General features: G+C 39.6%; 1 protein-coding gene across 1 annotated transcript in view; it reads left to right on the top strand.

Annotated features, from left to right (window-relative positions):
* EP300 (E1A binding protein p300) overlaps positions 1–19028 on the top strand; it is a 78847-nt gene that overhangs the window by 38379 nt on the left and 21440 nt on the right. Inside the window, exons 7-14 of the mRNA XM_008574437.1 lie at positions 3278–3415; positions 6282–6399; positions 7193–7367; positions 11688–11765; positions 12527–12636; positions 15138–15275; positions 16703–17140; positions 18661–18840. Coding sequence (XP_008572659.1) covers positions 3278–3415; positions 6282–6399; positions 7193–7367; positions 11688–11765; positions 12527–12636; positions 15138–15275; positions 16703–17140; positions 18661–18840 — 1375 coding nt within the window. The remainder of the gene's footprint in view (positions 1–3277; positions 3416–6281; positions 6400–7192; positions 7368–11687; positions 11766–12526; positions 12637–15137; positions 15276–16702; positions 17141–18660; positions 18841–19028) is intronic.

A 19028-nucleotide genomic window follows, 5' to 3' on the forward strand; every position in this document is an offset into this window, starting at 1 on the left:
CCCCTTACCGGTCATCTTTTAAATAAATAAATAAATGTATGTATGTATGTATGTATGTATGTATGTATGCATGCATGCATGCATGCATGCATACACCTATGTATTTATGTTATATGGAGGGCATCCATTGTATTTTTATTTTATGAGTTCGCTAAAGCCTGTATAATGAATAAAGGAAATGAATATCAAAATGGAGTCACCATGACTCCCTATAATTTTTCAACAGCCTTTATGGGGGTTTTAAGAAAGTATTTATTTCATATTATGAATAAGTGATAGATTTTTCATTTCACACCAAAATCTTTGGTAATTTATTAATTTTAAGCAGAACTTTATACTTTGGCTGCTGTTCGGACCAGGGGTTTTAGACTCTAAATGGCTTTTTTAGGTGCTTAAAGTGATTCTTTAATTTTATGATGGATTTTACTAGTAATAGAATAATTTTGTACTATTTTAGTTGATGATGGTCAGAAACATGACCCAGGAGTTGCAACTTTGCTTTAGCATATTATCAAAAAGAGTAAAGAATTAATAAATTATTTTCTTCATTGGTAAATCTTTTTTTTTTTTTTAAACCCTTTTGCCATCTTTTATAATTTTGAGATGCTATACTGAGCTTTAATCACTTCTGTTGTCTTGCACCAACAATCTTTATTTTAAGATGGTACTTCATGTTCAGGCCTGATCTAGTAGACTAAATTCATGAAAGGGACCCTGTTGTGGTAAGATATTTACCCCATTTATAAACAGAAGCAGTTTACTTGAGTATATTACCATTTACTCAGCAACCTAAAATGTTTGTCTTTGATGTTTTTCCAAGATTGGATCCCAAATGTCAGTACTGTCAGATCTCTCTCTCTTGTCATTTTAACCCTGAAGTATTTATGTAATTAGAAATCTAGAAAAAAACTTTCTCTTAAAATTGAGGCCTTGAAAAATGTGTGTGTATCTACCTGTCAATAATTTAAAGTCTTTTAGATGTATAATAAACACTATCTTTACCTTGAATCTGTGTTTTGGTAAGTTCTTTCCTCATGTTTCTTATATATGAATAAATTTTTTCTCCTGTATTTTAATTTGGGTTTTTCAAACCTACCTAAATGTTGAAGTAGTCTAGCAAAGACTATCTATCTATCTATCTATCTATCTATCTATAGACCCTTTACCTAGATTCACTAATTTTTCACATTTGCTTTGTTTTTAGACTTAAGATATCTTGACTCCTAACCACTATTTCACCATATATCTTCTGCTAACAAGGATGTTTTTCTCCATAAATACAGTACTGTTAGTCATGTAATAAATCTAATATTTGTTCAAGAATGTTATCTGGGGCTGACCAGTTAGCTCAGTTGGCTAGAGTGTGGTCCTGATAACACCAAGGTCTAGGGTTCAATCTCTATACCAGCGAGCCACCAAAAAAAGAAAGTAATAATAATAATAATAATAATAATAATAATGTCATTTAATGTACAGTCTATATTTAAATTTCTCCACTTGTCCCCCAAGCTCAATTAAGGTTTTTACATTTTGTTATCATCTGCCTTTTCTCTTTTAATCTAGAAGTCATCTCACCTTTCTTTCTTTGTTCATCACACATTGACTTTCAGTGAGTCCTATAAATTCTTTGACAATATGGATTTGTCTGTTTCCTTATAATTGGATGCAGGCTAAACATTTTTGGGATGAATATGTCATAGTGATGTGTATCTGATCAAATTTTTAAAATGTCATTATAAACATTTCTTGGGACTCGCATTTGCCTTCAACTAGTTTTTCCTTTTAACATCCCTGCTCTCTCATTTTATTGTGAACCTTTCAATTATGGGTTAACCATATCTGGAATTGGTTACCAAAAATTTGCTTCTCAGTTTTGTGTTTTATTCTTTTTCAAAGATTTTACATTTCACTTATTTGGTAGTTATTATCTCTCATTTATGTTCCCAAGACTGTCAGATCTCTGGAAAAAAAATAGTAGTATAGGTCTATGTTATACTGTCTTTACCTGAAGTATATAGTACTGGGTAGAATGTAGAGCCTGAGCAAACATGTAATGCTTTCATATGGAAAATTTGTTCACAATTCCAGCTTAGGATAACAGCTTTGTCTCACACTGTGGCATAACTGGCTATAGTGCTGGAATATTCTCAGAGTTATAAATTTTACATACCTGTAATGGACAAGGGCAGTAGAACAAATGATAAGCAGCATTAATTCAGGTGTTCCATATGATGGGGGGAAAAACATACTCAAGGGGCATGGTCACTACTTTGAAACATCTCTAGTCTGAGGGGCAGGCTAATGATTAAGTAGACAGAACTACAGGATTTCTCATATAGGTCAGGTTATAGAGATCATGTAGCAAGGAGGGGAAGAGAGCCTGGAATTTTTTTTTTTTTTAGATATATTTTAGTTACAAAATTAGAATTTTTCACTATACAATTCCTTATTTGAGTTTTTAATTTAGTTTCCTTTATTCAAAGATATCTCTGATCAGTGAAGACAAACAGGATATTTGAAGTCCATTCCTTCATCTTTCTATAACCTTGTTTGAAATGCTGTCAATTATGTGGGGTGACTTACACCTTCCCAAATACAGTAGGAAGTTGTAGGTATAAAAAATGAATTTGCTGTATTCCAGTGTTAAGAATTATTCTATTACCCATGGGGTTCCATGAGATAAGCTGGCTGTGTCAAAATGACGGCTTAGTGTAATATCACAAGGCTTCCCCCCCACCCCCCCACCCCCGTGGCTGTCTGGTATGGGGATCCAAACCCTTCACCTTGGTATTACAACACCACGCTCTAACCAACTAAACTAACCTGCCAGCCCAGAGAACAGGAGACTTTTTTTTTTTTAATAAAGATGACTGGTAAGGGGATCTTAACCCTTGGCTTGGTATCATCAGCACCACACTCAGCCAGTGAGCAAACCAGCCATCCCTATATAGGATCTGAACCCATGGCCTTGGTGTTATCAGCACCACAGTCTCCTGAGTGAGCCACGGGTTGGCCTTACGCAAGACTTCTAAACACCAGATTTTATCCTCCTCTCCATACAAAGAAATGTAACTCTTTTCCCTCACACAGGTACAAACATACAAATTTAGAAAGAGATTTGGTCATATACTTCTTCCCCAAACCCCACACACCTTTATGCAGATAGACTTGTCAGCATATTGGGCCCATTGCATTAATCACTGTCAGCTCTAATTGAATGAAGTCTTCTTTCTCTTACCGTACCTCACTAAAACTATTTTATGACTCCTTTTTAAAGCCCAATGATGAGTGAAAATGCCAGTGTGGCCTCTCTGGGTCCTATGCCAACAGCAGCTCAACCATCCAGTACTGGAATTCGGAAACAGTGGCATGAAGATATTACTCAGGATCTTCGAAATCATCTTGTCCACAAACTGTAAGCCAAGTTGTGGGTGTGTCTTACTCATAAAGAGTTGTCATGTCAATGTGCTTCCAATCTACTGGACATATAACTACCAGAGGAATATTATTGATTTTTCTGTAGCCTAGCTGTTAATGTTGATACTTCTGCTCTTGTGGCATTCTTGCTGCTGCTTCTTATTTCCTTTCTTCTCACCACGCTCTAACCAACTAAACTAACCTGCCAGCCCAGAGAACAGGAGACTTTTTTTTTTTTAATAAAGATGACTGGTAAGGGGATCTTAACCCTTGGCTTGGTATCATCAGCACCACACTCAGCCAGTGAGCAAACCAGCCATCCCTATATAGGATCTGAACCCATGGCCTTGGTGTTATCAGCACCACAGTCTCCTGAGTGAGCCACGGGTTGGCCTTACGCAAGACTTCTAAACACCAGATTTTATCCTCCTCTCCATACAAAGAAATGTAACTCTTTTCCCTCACACAGGTACAAACATACAAATTTAGAAAGAGATTTGGTCATATACTTCTTCCCCAAACCCCACACACCTTTATGCAGATAGACTTGTCAGCATATTGGGCCCATTGCATTAATCACTGTCAGCTCTAATTGAATGAAGTCTTCTTTCTCTTACCGTACCTCACTAAAACTATTTTATGACTCCTTTTTAAAGCCCAATGATGAGTGAAAATGCCAGTGTGGCCTCTCTGGGTCCTATGCCAACAGCAGCTCAACCATCCAGTACTGGAATTCGGAAACAGTGGCATGAAGATATTACTCAGGATCTTCGAAATCATCTTGTCCACAAACTGTAAGCCAAGTTGTGGGTTTGTCTTACTCATAAAGAGTTGTCATGTCAATGTGCTTCCAATCTACTGGACATATAACTACCAGAGGAATATTATTGATTTTTCTGTAGCCTAGCTGTTAATGTTGATACTTCTGCTCTTGTGGCATTCTTGCTGCTGCTTCTTATTTCCTTTCTTCTCACCTTCATTTGTAGGAATCTTTCAGCTTTAACATTGTGTGCACTATTCTGCCTAGTGCCAGTAATTAATATATTAATTAAAAATCATTTATTTTAGTGTCATTGCCTTTGCAAAACTTATATTTTATAAGAAAAACTAGACCTTAGCTCATTAAAATGTGGCACTGGCAACATCCTTTTCTGTTATTCTTGGTAAAGCTTTTATTATATTGACAGGTTGAATCTGCTAGGGTGGTCTGTGTGTTTTTTTCTGGTCCATCAAATGTGTAGATAGCAGTTTGTGAGATACCTTCTGCACTATTTGTTGTGAAGTTGATATATGCCAGGTACTCCCCCCTCACAAACTTCTAGTTAATCTAAAAAAATTCTTGTTAGATAAAGGAGGAGGAGACATATAGAGTGATAAAATGTAATGTGCCCAAGATCATAAACGTAGGGCTTGGACCTTGCTTATGAGAGAGTCTACCCTTCAAACAAAATAGAGTATTCTTCCTTGGAGAAAGCATTCTTGTTTCACCTCCACTTAATAGTATGGTCCCCTCTGTTCCATCCGTATTTTTTTGGTTGACTTCGAAACATGATCTGTCTTATACTGTCTTAATTTATTTTTATGTTACATTAGTCTTCCATTTACACCTGAGTTTCATTTAGGAATTCTAAAATGATAGTGCTAGAAATGCAGTTTGACAAGGAGAGAGCGCCACAATTTTAATGTGATTAATTAATAAAGAATACCCAGATTGTTATTTTGTAATAAAATGTTTAGGAAATTTTATTGCATGGATGGAGATGATAGATTATTTGGGATTGATCATCTGACTTGACATTAAAATTTATATTATATGCTTGCTGGTTTTCTGCCAACTCAAGTATTCTTTTAAACTTCTATTTCTTTTTCTTTTTTTTTTTTTTTTGTCTTTTTTACTGACTGGCAACGGGATCGCAACCCTCGGTGTTGCACCCACACCACACTCAACCAGTGAGCGGGAACCGGTCTCCACATGGGATCCGAACCCTCGGCGGGAGTGCCGCCGCGCTCCCAAGCAGCGCACTCTCCAGTGCGCCACCGGGCCGGCCCGATTTCTTAATCTTGTTTCTTCGGGTACTATACAACTGAACGTGAGGAGTCCAAATAATAAAATTAATGTCTAAAAATCACATTTGTCTATTTTATGAAATACCACTGCCAAACATTTTGTAGGGAATTGCTAGAGAGTGAAAAACTTTGAATGTAGGAGAATCGTTATGTGTTTTTTCTCCTTCCACTTCAAGTTTTTGATCTTTTAAGGTTTTGGCGTGGTTGTTAGATTTTATTTTAATAAGCTGAATAGATTTTGGAGAGTAGAAGAATCTGAAAGCTGTTGCTACTTGATCTTACGACAACGGTCAGGTCTCCTCACTTTATGTAGCACAGTAAAATTTTTTGCTCTACATTTATTTATTTATTTTAAAGATGACCGGTAAGGGGATCTTAACCCTTGACTTGGTGTTGTCAGCGCCACACTCGCCCAGTGAGCAAACCGGCCATCCCTATATGGGATCCGAACCCATGGCCTTGGTGTTATCAGCATCGCACTCTACCAAGTTGAGCCACGGGCCGGCCCCTGCTCTACATTTAGAGTGACAGGGACTGGAGAGTATTTTTACGGAGTCATTTCTTATTATGATCAGGAAAAGTCTTTATCACAAAAAGACAATTTCATTTCAGTATTTTTTTTAATATTTGAACACATCTCACCCACCCATTGTTTTTTCTTTTATGCAATGTGTGTACAGTACAGTGTATAAAAATGGGAAAATAATAATCAGGAAAAAATTTAAAGTATCATATATAACCATGACATGAATGAAAAGCTGACATGATATTACAGTGGTAGGATTTTCTGTTCCTAGTGTTCAAGCCATATTTCCTACTCCGGATCCTGCCGCTTTAAAAGACAGACGAATGGAAAACTTAGTTGCGTATGCCCGGAAAGTCGAAGGGGACATGTATGAATCTGCAAATAATCGAGTGAGCATCTGTTTTTTGTTTTCAATAGAAAAGAAAATGTCAGGAATGAACCTATTCTCGTTTATTTTATTTACTCTTCTGTAACATATATAAGCAATACTGTGCTTCCCAGGACACCGTTTCAGCTATCCCATCTTACTGTTCACTGAGCATAGTCAAGATAAAGCACTTTCTTAAGTGTACTCTTCTGTAACATATATAAGCAATACTGTGCTTCCCAGGACACCATTTCAGCTATCCCATCTTACTGTTCACTGAGCATAGTCAAGATAAAGCACTTTCTTAAGTGTGTGTTATTGGGAATTTTACGTTTCTCCACATAATACAGTGCACTCATGTGACACTTTATTTGGGTTGTCCTTCTGTCAACCTAAAAAGTGGCTGAGCTGTTACCAGCTCTGTTCTGTTCTCGCTAGAATATATTGGATCAGCTGCTTGGCATTTTCAACTCAAGTAGTAGTTCAGTATCTCTACATCAGTTGAACTTTCTTTTCTAGGTTGGCACTTCTTCAAATGTAGCATATTTTTTCCATGTCCTGTATGTTGCCAGCACATATTTCATAAACTGCTTTGAGAAAGGTCACGTTTTACTCTGTAGGTTAATAATAAAAACTGCTGGTCACATTCATTCCAAATGTGAGCTCACATTTGGAGTGATTAGATTCTCCCCCCTTTTTTAGTATCTGCCTACTCTTTTATTGAAGCATATATCTCTTAGTTCTTTGTGGTGTTACCCAGTGGTAGTTCCTCTTTTTTCCTCATCTCTCTTTTTTTACTTCAAAAATTCAAAAAGGCGGAATACTACCACCTTCTAGCCGAGAAGATCTATAAGATCCAGAAAGAACTAGAAGAAAAACGAAGGACTAGACTGCAGAAACAGAATATGCTACCAAATGCTGCAGGCATGGTACCAGTTTCCATGAATCCAGGGCCTAACATGGGACAGCCACAACCAGGAATGGCTTCTAGTAAGTGCTTTTTTGTTATATTTATGTTGGGGAGAAATTGATAACACATGGTTTCTAACTAAAGCCATTAATTTATATAAGCTTGTGTAACTATTCTAGTTTTCAAATGGCCTTTTGCCTTTGCAAAGAAAATAATTCATCCACTAGCAAAAATAGTAGTTGAACTGTATATTTAAGATTTCTTGGCATGATACTTAACATATCTTGATAATCTGGCATCATTTTTAGAACCCAGGAAAGCCTTATCTAAGAGTGATACCTAGAAAATGACAGTCCATGGGTTTTCACTGGTTTTCTCCAACACTCACTCACTCGGATGTAATAGGCAGCCAACCAGCTTCAAGGCCCCACAGAGGCTTACATACTTCCTAAACACGTATACTACCATCTCACATTGTCACATTTTCTCCTTGATAGCTTCACTTTCTGGTTATAGCATCATCCTCAACCTGATGAATTAACCATATAGCCAGGATTGTTATAGATTGCCTTATTCATTCATTGACTTATTACTAGATTCCAAGCAGTAAAATGTGGAGTGGGCACACAGTAGTGAAAAAGAACACAAGCTGTTTAAATGCTGTGAGAAAGGTTACTACTTATAGGAAGTACCAGCTGAGCCACAGGTAGCAACTCTTTGTTGTTGCTGTTGTTCAATTTTTTTTTTTTGTGTCCGGCAACGGATCGCAACCCTCAGTGTCGCGCCCGGACCGGGACCGGCAACGGGATCGCAACCCTCGGCGCTGCGCGCCCGCACCTCGCTCAGCCAGTGAGCGGGAACCGGTCTGTATGTGGGATCCAAACCCTCGGCGGGAGCGCCGCCGCACTCCCAAGCGGCACACTGTAGCAGTGCGCCACCGGGCCGGCCCCTGTTGTTCAATTTTAAACAACTCTTATGCCATTACTGGGTTACGGGTGAGCTGAGAAATTCATCGCTCTCAGTCCTTGTAGTAGTAAAGTGGAGAACCATTGGTTGCCACTGGACTTTAGAAGCATCATTTGCTAACTGCAGTGTGCCAGGTACCTATTTATTGGGCCATGATATGAACAGAATTGGGAAGAGCAACATTTCTGGCAGAGGGAATAGTATCTGTGGAGGCCCACTATCATGGGAAAACACGTATACTTTTTGAGTAGGTAGAAGAGCAAATATTCAGGAATGAGAAAGTCAAGATTAGAGTTGGGGAAACTGCTTCAGTACATGATTTGAACTAAGATAGTAACTAGGGATATGGAGACAAGTAGACATATTTGAGATACTTGGATGTGGTAGAATTTATTCACATTCTGGGTGAAATTTGAGCCAGCTCTAAAGTCTGAGGTATTAAATTGTAGTCTGTCAGAGTAAAAACAGTATGATAGTGTTGGAGACAGGAATAAATAGTGGAACTAAATAGCCCTAAGTGTTTTTGACCTTTAACGCATACTGAATCTGATGTTTTGTAGAATGAGGTCTTTACCTTTTCTCATACACAGAAATTAATTATAGAAGAATAAAAAGGCTTTATGGGCCGGCCCGGTGGCGCACTGCTACAGTGCGCCGCTTGGGAGTGCAGCAGCGCTCCCGCCGAGGGTTCGGATCCCACATACAGACCGGTTCCCGCTCACTGGCTGAGCGAGGTGCGGGCGCAGCACCGAAGAAGAAGAATAAAAAGGCTTTAAACTTTAAAAAATTAAAAGTACAACACAGAATATTAAAGAAAATACAAAATGAATTGAGAAAGACCACAAACTAGACTCTACCTAGAAGCTTTAAAGAAAAAAAAAGACAACAGAAGGTACCATAAACATAATTAATGGACAAACCAAAGAAAGTATTTTCAATATTAAAAGTACTAATTGTCTTAATATAAGACTTAAGGCAGGGAGAGATGAAACATGAGAATAATTATGGGAAAAGAACATGAGGGAACAAGTAACCAAAACTGTAGAAACTGTTTGGGGTCTATAAAGGTTGAAATGCGTGTTAGTGACTGCAGGAATATGACTCCAGAATATACTGTTGAGAAGAATGTAAATGTTAGTTCATTCCCTTAAATCTGATCATTTTGTTCCTGGGACTTTGATTCCAAACATAGTGCTACAGTTTTACAGAAAATCCTAAAAATGTCCTAGTATTGTATTGTTAAATATCTCTGATGTATTAAGTTCAGTATGAACTTATTCATATTTAGGGGTTTTATTTTATATTTGCATAAGAAAAATATTATGGGTAGATAAAGGATAATGGAAGAATTGAAATTCCTCATCTTTAGACTTCTGTAAAGTTTTATTTTTTTATTTTTGGGGCTATGGGCAAAGAGCACGCATTTATAATATAATCAGAGTGGCTATGGTAAGTCTCCATATTGGCCTAGAAAGATGCCCGTAATAAGTGAATATAAGTAACATATATGTGCAGTCTGAAAAAGATAAATCCAATTGTTAATGGGGTAGAAGGGCTGACTCTTAATTTTTTTTTTTACAAACATTAACTTTAAGGAAAACCTGATCACAGGCAAGTATGTGCATTACAATCTGATTGTTTTGAAGTATGGCATATGCCTAGAAAAATGTTCTGGAAGAAATAAATACTAATCTGTTAATATTGCTTTCTTATGTGAGTGGTAGGATTTCTGGAGGCTTTATGTTGTGTGTTAAAGGGTTTTTGATTTTTGGATCTGTGCCTGTAGTTTACATTAAGGGAGTATTTATTTAAATATTAATGATGGGCATTTTAGATAATGATTTTATACATGTATATATATTTTTTCTTTATCTCTAAATATTTATCTTAATTGTTATCAAAATGGTCCTTCAAATGTTCGTCAGATTATCCTTATGATAATAAAAAGTTAAGACCTGCCTCATGGACCAAAAATAGATACTGTGATACGTTCATACCATGCAGTCAGTGAAACCATCATCTGCATCGTAGTTGTAAATGAAAGTGCTTGGGGCAGATGTGGGCAGTAGGGTAATGTTTTTATTTTGAGTTTTATTTGTTAGTCTCAAATACTAAAAAATCAAAAGATTTTGCGTAAAAATCTAGATTTCTGTCTTCCTTTAAAAAATGGAAGGCTCTAGGAGATTTGGCTCCCTCTCTCCCACAGGGACACCACTGTCTCTAGCTGAAGTATGGTGGCTTACTCTTTAGAAGAGTTTGTGCTTTTTCCACATCACCACAGTCCTGAACGTTCCCCATTATTTTGGGTACCCAATACACTTTCACAGTGAAAGCAATTTCTTTACTGGGCTAAATGGCCCTTGCTCCCATTTAGTTTGCAACACCTAACCATATTATTGATAGGAAAAAATTTTACTCATACATTAGGTGAAAACACTGTTTTGTTGAAATTGTATGTGAATAATATATGTGTGTGTGGTGGAAGATTTAAACTGTCAGCAGAGGCTTATCTCTAAGTCAGTCATTGGATCATGATTCATTTTTCATTTTTTTTAATGTTTTCTAATTTTTATATAATGAACATGGATTACACATGTAATTTTATAAATCTTGCACAGTTGTAGATAAAGAGTTATATGAATAAATGTGTAGAATTTCCTCTGTCACTTTTGCTCTTTTACTAAAAATTGAGAATTGTCTTAAGTGGTTGGCATCTCCTTAGAGCAGGATCTCCCGCAAGTGTGCCTGAGGCTTGAGTGCATAGCACTTGGGAGAGGGTGACCATGGTGCAGCTGGGTTACTATAGAAATATTTTTTACTCTGTGTACCATGTTGGAAGTGCTGTACTATAGCTTGTACTATAGAATTTATAGATTTACATTTTAATCTCATTGCATAGTTCTAATTTTATGTTTGTTCAGGATTTACATTATCTATAATGCAGTATAATGTGTATATTATTTAATAGTCAGTGTTCACAGTAGGCTTGTGTACATAAAAACATGTATTATTGGGTTACACAATCAAATTTAGTCAACACTGGACAAAATTCATAGTTATTATCTGTGGGAGAAATTCAGTTGCACACCAAGCAAAGAGTCAGACTTGCTTAAACAATAGCATATTAAATGCTATAGTAGCTTCATGGGATTTTTTTGGGGGGGGGGTTGTTTTGTTTTGTTTAGTTTTTACATTATTTTTCTGTCAACTTTGAAAGCACCCTGGTTCATAAAGGAGTAAGTCCAAAACCATTTGGAGGCATTTTCTTGTATTCCAAAAATACAAGGCTCCTCTGTAGTTCAGAGCTTTATTCTTTGAGATTCAGGGTGAATTCTTCAAAATATTACTAACGATATTTTGTGGGGTTTTTTGTTTAAGCCTATGGGCACCTGGTGTAAAGATACTTCTTTAATCATTTCTCTTTTCCAATTTAGACGGTCCCCTACCTGACCCAACTATGATCCGTGGCAGTGTGCCAAACCAGATGATGCCTCGGATAACTCCACAACCTGGTAAATTGTGAAAGAAATCCCTGTGATTATTTTTAACAGAGTCCCTGGCATACTACAGTATTATACTTGCTACCTTGATTCCTGCTTTAGGCCAGCAGCAAGTATCATGATTACCCGGTTGGGAAATTAGAAAACTTCTTGGAGTTGGAGCACATGGAGCAAGTGGGAATGAAGAGCAGGTTGGCTGGCAGCTCAAGGGGCAGATGATATTAAAAGATTAAGCATCCATTTAAAGACTAGTGGGCGAGATTGAATTTGCTGCAGATTGTAAAATTTAGTTCAGAAACCATATGTTAGTTAATAATACCCGTCTATATCTGCTGTGAATGAAATAGATTCATTTATAGTTATAAGGTTGAAAGCACATTCCTTTATAAGACCTGATAAAACGACATAGAATCAGCTGTAAGAACTCTCTTTTTGTTTTGTTTTGTTTTGGTTTTGTATTTTCTGCATGGGAGGAGAGGGGACTCTTTTCTATCTTCCCTTTCCAAAAGTTAGCTCTCTTTCCTCTCTGATGATTACCACCCACCTGCTGGGCATTGGACTTCACTTTCTTCAGTGGGTCTCTGTAGACTGTCTTGAGTCCACTGACCTGGCTCTGAAGGCACTGAGTGCCAGTGGAAGGTCATTTCCTGTGTGCACATTCACGTTCATGTAGGAGCCACCGGATGCTCCCTGCCAGCTTGTCTCGTGCAGAACTCATTCATTCTCCAGTTCCACAGAGGTGTTCAGATCTAATATTTTGCATGTATTCACAGGTTTGAATCAATTCGGCCAGATGAATATGCCCCAGCCTCCTATTGGACCCCGGCAAACCTCTCCTCTTCAGCACCACGGACAGTTGGCTCAGCCTGGAGCTCTCAACCCGGTTAGTTTGACTCCTCTGAGTAATGTGTTTGGCCTTTACATGATACGTTAAAAGTCCTTTCCTTTGTTTATACCTCATAAAGAAAAATTCTCAGTCTTGTTTAAACAAACCAGAAGACCTTGTTCTTGTATTGCAATTCTGTTGTATTTGGCCCTTAATATAGACACATGTTTCAAAGAGATGAGAATAAATAGTTACTTTAGAAAGTGGAGTGGCGGGCTGGTCCGGTGGCGCACTGGAGAGTGCACCGCTTGGGAGCGCGGTGGCGCTCCCGCCGAGGGTTCGGATCCCACGTGTAGACCGATTCCCACTCACTGGCTGAGCGCGGTGTGGGCGCAACACGGAGGGTTGCGATCCGGCAACGGGCGCGACACCGAGGGTTGCGATCCCGTTACCGGTCAGTAAAAAAGACAAAAAGGAAGAAAAAAAAAAAAAGGGGAGGGGCAAAAACTAAATTATATACGAAAATCCTTAATTTTTGCTTATCTCTTCTACCTAGAGATAGTTTTTAGAAATTTATCCTACAGAAATAATTGCTATAAGGCACTACAATGATATAATTTGAAGAAAATTTATGTTAAGGATGTTGTATTATGTGTTCTGTTTTGAAAAAATGCCGTATTATAAAAGTACGTTAAGAAATTTGTTATGGGGCCGGCCCGGTGGCGCACTTCTACAGTGCGCCGCTTGGGAAGCGTGGCAGCGCTCCCGCCGAGGGTTCGGATCCCACATACGGACCGGCCGCTCACTGGCTGAGCGAGGTGCGGGAGCAACACCAAGGGTTGCGATCCCGTTGCCGGTCCCGGTCTGGTACGGGCGCGACACTGAGGGTTGCGATCCTCGTATAACTTCGTATAATGTATGCTATACGAAGTTATTACGTTCCTTTGTGCATCTTTGCTACGCCCACTTCTGGCTGCTAAGGCAATAATTTCAAAACTTGGATAATGGCATAAAAGTTGTTTATAACTTTAAATGGAAAAAGAAGGCTTTTAAAGTATATATATGTTATATGATCCAATATAGTTTGAACACTTTTGATTATAAACATTTAATATATTTATTAATCTATATGAAATAAACACTAAAAGATTTACATCCAAGCAAGTACAGGTTGAGCATTCCTGTTCCAAAAATTTGAAATTCAGAACTCTCCAAAATCCAGAACTTTTTGAATACCTGTGTGATGCTCAAAGGTCATACTCAACAGAAATGCTCATTAGACCATTTCAGATTTCAGATTTTTGGTAAGCCATGCTCAACTGGTATGTACAAAATCCAGAACTTTTTGAATACCTGTGTGATGCTCAAAGGTCATACTCAACGGAAATGCTCATTAGACCATTTCAGATTTCAGATTTTTGGTAAGCCATGCTCAACTGGTATGTATAATGCAAATGTTACATAATCCAAAAAAAATCTGAAATCCAAAACACTTCTGGTCTCAAGCATTTCAGACGAGATCGGGCGCGTTCAGGGTGGTATGGCCGTAGACTCAAGCATTTCAAATAAGGGATACCTAACCTGTACTGTTCATAGTTTAGAAAATCATAGTACTAGAAAGCTGATAAGAAGCCAGTTCCCTGTACCTGGGGTCTCAATATTTAGTAGCCTGCACATTTTTTCACAGTTATATCTATTCTCTAATGCCTGTCTTCCCACTCCATGCAGGGAACTTTCTGTCCTATGCAATGGTGATGGAGGAGCAATCGCTTGATTCTAGAGGCTGGGCAAGAGAGACTGAGCACCTTGCTGCACTTTATGCAAACTCTTAACCAGCCATCCAGCCCTCTGAATTGGCTCCGACCCTCACCCTATTAGCTGGTGCTTCCAATTCTTGAACCTTTTTGGGATTCTCTACCATTACTACTACTATTCACAAATATGCCATGTGTAGCAAGGAGCCTATTCTTCATTTTAATCCAGAAACCAAATGCTTTTCTTAGCTTATGAAGTTTTGGGCCTTTGGTATTCCAGATTTCTTTCCTTTATTAAAGGCCTGTATTTGTGTAGGTATTTTTTAAAAATATATGTAACAATCCTAGAGCATTTGTGGAACATGATTGCTACCAGATTCAGCCACAACTTGTAAGATTTACTTGTTTTTACCCATTATGGAGTTTGTGCTGTTAGAAGACTAGTGACATGAGCAAAAAGCTCATGAAATTGTGATTCACTCTCCTCACTTAACAGAATATGCAAAGAAACACTTAAGCTCTTTTCCTTGTCAGAGTTCTGCATGTATTTGTGCACCAAGAGAATGTGCATTTGTCCATAGTTCTTATTTCTTGAAAGTAGGGTTAGATAAGCTGGAGGCTATTCCCCCTTACCTTAGCAGTTTTCTTTTCTCCGCCCTCCCCCCGTTTCACCTTCACCTGTTTTCCTGCCTTTTCCTCTCCTCTGCTCAGTAAGGCTGACAGCAGGCCTGAAGCAGTTGATGATTCCAGTTGTGGTAGAATAACTGTAATAAAGCAGTTTGGCGCTCTGTGGTTCTTTTGCAGCCTATGGGCTATGGGCCTCGCATGCAGCAGCCTTCCAGCCAGAGCCAGTTCCTTCCCCAGACTCAGTTCTCATCACAGGGAATGAATGTAACAAATATGCCTTTGGCTCCATCCAGTGGTCAAGCACCAGTGTCTCAAGTATGTCTCACGGTGAATTTTTTTCTCATTTTTGTGATTCTTGAAACTTCTCTTGATCTAGGTTTTTACAGGGAAGGGTGGCAGCAAATAGTGCGTGAAGACATGACTTTCTAAAAAAAAGCAATTTTCCACTTACAGTATTCTGAACATGAAGAGATTATTCTGTGACAGAGCAATGGTGCTAATTATTACAAACTAGGAAATTATATTTTATTTTATTTTTATTTCTTGGCAGCTGGCCAGTATGGGGATCCAAACTGGAAATAATTTACGTACTTTTTTATTTATTTTAAAATTTATTTATTTATTTACATTCTAAGATGTTGCAGAGCAGTTTGGGGGCTGGGGGAAAGGTTAAAGGGGAGGCGGGAGAGAGGGGCGTGATCAAGGCATTTGGCACCCCCCTCATTCTGGCAGTGGAGCCCAGGAGGCATGTGGATGTCCAGGGACATGGTCGAGGTCCTCGGCCCCACCCCCACCCCACTCAGAACCCCGGGGCACTTCTGCCAGCTGTCCATGATGTGCCCCAATATTCCTCCAATGGGCCAGTTTCCCCCACTCCCCCATATTCCAAACACTTCCCATGCACCGGTCCCTTGTGATGACTCACTGGCCTCTGAGTAGCTCCTTTTTTCAGTTGCCCTTCACTTCTATGTTTGTCCACAGGAACCCTGTTAGTGGTCTTACTGGCCTGGGTGCCACGAAGGCCTTCTCCCCTGCAGCCACCATGAAACTTCATATGAAGGGCACAGCTGTGGCTTTTGCCAGCTCTTGCTCCATGTGTCCACCAGGACCAACCTAGAAGTGGTTGGGGCTCAAAATAGTCAAAGTGGCCCTTTCTTCCTCTCATCATGGCTTCTCCTGCCTTCATGAACTCCTTAGGTCTCTCCTTCTCTTCCCCTGAGTTCTGGCGGTCTCAGCTTGGCTGTCATTGCTTTTTAATAGTTGTAAATTGGTTGATTGTGGGTGAGGGTGATGCTGGGTACTGTCTACTCCACCATCTTGATCGGACTCCTGAACTGGAAATAATTTAAATTGATGGTTTTAACTTTTCTTTTTTCAATTTTTTTTGAGTAGTAAACACTTTAAAAAATAAAATCATAGTGAGAACTACCACGTAGGAGGAGGAACTCTAGCTGGAGAGAGCATAGGGAGGCCCCAGAGCACTTTGCACTCACTACTCCCGTGCTCCTGCTGGGGCCGGGGCCGTTCTGCTAAATGGTTTTATGTCTCTTTAATCAAGTTCTCTGTTGATTTTGTTATCCAAAGTATGCCCCCAGTAATAGGATTTTTTACATTTTTTGAAATAGAGGCATTGTTGCTTTTGTTTAATCAGTTCGTGTCTTAAATGCATATAACTTAACTGTGTGATTATTTCTTTTATTGTATTCTGAACTGCCATCTTGTTATGTGTTTCATTTTAACAGGCACAAATGTCTAGTTCTTCCTGCCCAGTGAACTCTCCTATAATGCCTCCAGGGTCTCAAGGGAGCCACATTCACTGTCCGCCTCTGCCTCAAACGGCTCTGCATCAGAATTCACCCTCTCCTGTTCCTAGTCGTACCCCCACCCCTCACCACACTCCCCCAAGCATAGGGGCTCAGCAACCACCAGCAACAGCAATTCCAGCCCCTGTTCCTACACCTCCTGCCATGCCACCTGGGCCACAGTCCCAGGCTCTCCATCCGCCTACAAGGCAGACACCTACACCACCAACAACACAACTTCCTCCTCAAGTGCAGCCTTCACTTCCTGCTGTTCCTTCAGCTGACCAGCCCCAGCAGCAGCCTCGCTCACAACAGAGTACAGCAGCCTCTGTTCCTACCCCAACAGCACCACTGCTACCTCCACAGCCTGCAACTCCGGTAAGCATTTGAAATTAGGTGGAATCATTTCAGTTGCGCACTGTATTATTACGTTACTTCTGTGCCATCTCTGCTTTCTTGTGTTTCATCTCTTATTGTCTCCACAGACAGAATGGATCTCTTTTTCATTAGGGACTGACTTTTCTTGTTTTTTCTTCCTCTCAGAGTACCTAGCATAGGGAGGTACTGACTTTAGGTCTGACTTTGACCATTATGTTTCATGTTGTGTTCTGAGGCCTGAAGACATGTAGTCCCTCTCCTACTTATTTAGTATATCTTTTACTACACCACATGAATTCTACATATATTTAAAGATTTGTTTTCAAATGGTTTGAGCTATAGTACTCAGAGATCAAATGAAAAAATTATAGATTTGAGTCCCTTTGGCCCTAACCAAAATTTAAAAATCATGGTCTAAGATGAGAGAATTATGAACCCAGAACAACCTATAGCTTACTTGTGAGAGGTTGGTTATGTATGTAACAAACCTAAATTCTTGTCTAACAGTTAAATCCTTACTAATAGAATTCTGTGTGATAAGGCTTAGAACTTTCTGCCTTGATTGTTGATATATTTTAGTTTTCAGTCATGTTGATGAACTGAGAAGTCCCCACAAGCCACCTCCACTTCATAAAATACTGTTCGTCAATAACTGATTCATCGTGGACTTTGACAGGCAGGAAGGGCAGAATGCAGAAAGGAATGTGTGCATCTGTTTGATTTTATTTTTTATAGGATAGTTCTAGAAAATAATAACTTCTCATTATGAGGTGGTTTTTTTTACTGGAAGACTTAGGGAAGCAGTCATCTTTGAAACCTCCACCAATCACACACTGCCAGAGAATGACAGTTGCTGCCTGTTTTATGTACATCCAGCAAACTAGTATTTTCAAGTCCTCAAACTTCTGTTCTTTAGCTTAATTGAAGGTGGTGAGATGGGCAGACTTAAGTGAAAGCACCATAAATGGATATAATGATCCTAGACAAAAAATACGTGGTTAAGGGCTGGCCCGGTGGCGCACTGGACAGTGCGCCACTTGGGAGTGCAGCGGCACTCCCACCGAGGGTTCAGATCCCATGTGGAGACCGGTTCCCGCTCACTGGCTGAGCGTGGTGCGGGCGCAACACCGAGGGTTGCGATCCCGTTGCCGGTCCCTGGTACGGGCGCAACACCGAGGGTGGCCAGCCCGGTGGCACACTGCTGTAGTGCGCCGCTTGGGAAGCGCGGCGGCGCTCCGCCGAGGGTTCAGATCCCACATACAGACCGGTTCCCGCTCACTGGCTGAGCAAGGCGCGGGGGCAACACCGAGGGCTGCGATCCCGTTGCCGGTCCCGGTCCGGTACGGGGGCGACACTGAGGGTTGCGATCCGTTGCCGGACACGGAAAAAGACAAAAAAAAAAAAAGACAAAAAGGAAAAAAAAAAAATACGTGGTTAATCCTGCGATCCTGTTGTGTAGCTTAAGTTCTAATTGTGTGATTGGCACATTTTTTTTTGTTTTTCCCCCTCTCTCTGCCCAGCTTTCCCAGCCAGCTGTAAGCATTGAAGGACAGGTATCAAATCCTCCATCTACTAGTAGCACAGAAGTGAATTCTCAGACCATTCCTGAGAAGCAGCCCTCACAGGAAGTGAAAATGGAGGCGAAAATGGAAGTGGATCATCCAGAACCAGCAGATACTCAGCCAGAGGATATTCCAGAGGTGAGAGTAGGGCAGTTACTGCTATGATTTGGTCAAGACCTTAGTCTAGGAACCCAATTTTTAAAAATCAGTATTGCAGGAAAGTAATCTGATAATTAGGTCTTATCGGGTCTTATGATTTTCATGTGAGAAAGAGTATTCAGATATGTCCACAGGGGAAGAGTAAATGTAATGATAATGATCGTATT

The sequence above is a fragment of the Galeopterus variegatus genome, unplaced genomic scaffold (assembly GCF_000696425.1).
Source record: "Galeopterus variegatus unplaced genomic scaffold, G_variegatus-3.0.2 Scaffold55, whole genome shotgun sequence".
Taxonomy (NCBI): Eukaryota; Metazoa; Chordata; class Mammalia; order Dermoptera; family Cynocephalidae; genus Galeopterus; species Galeopterus variegatus.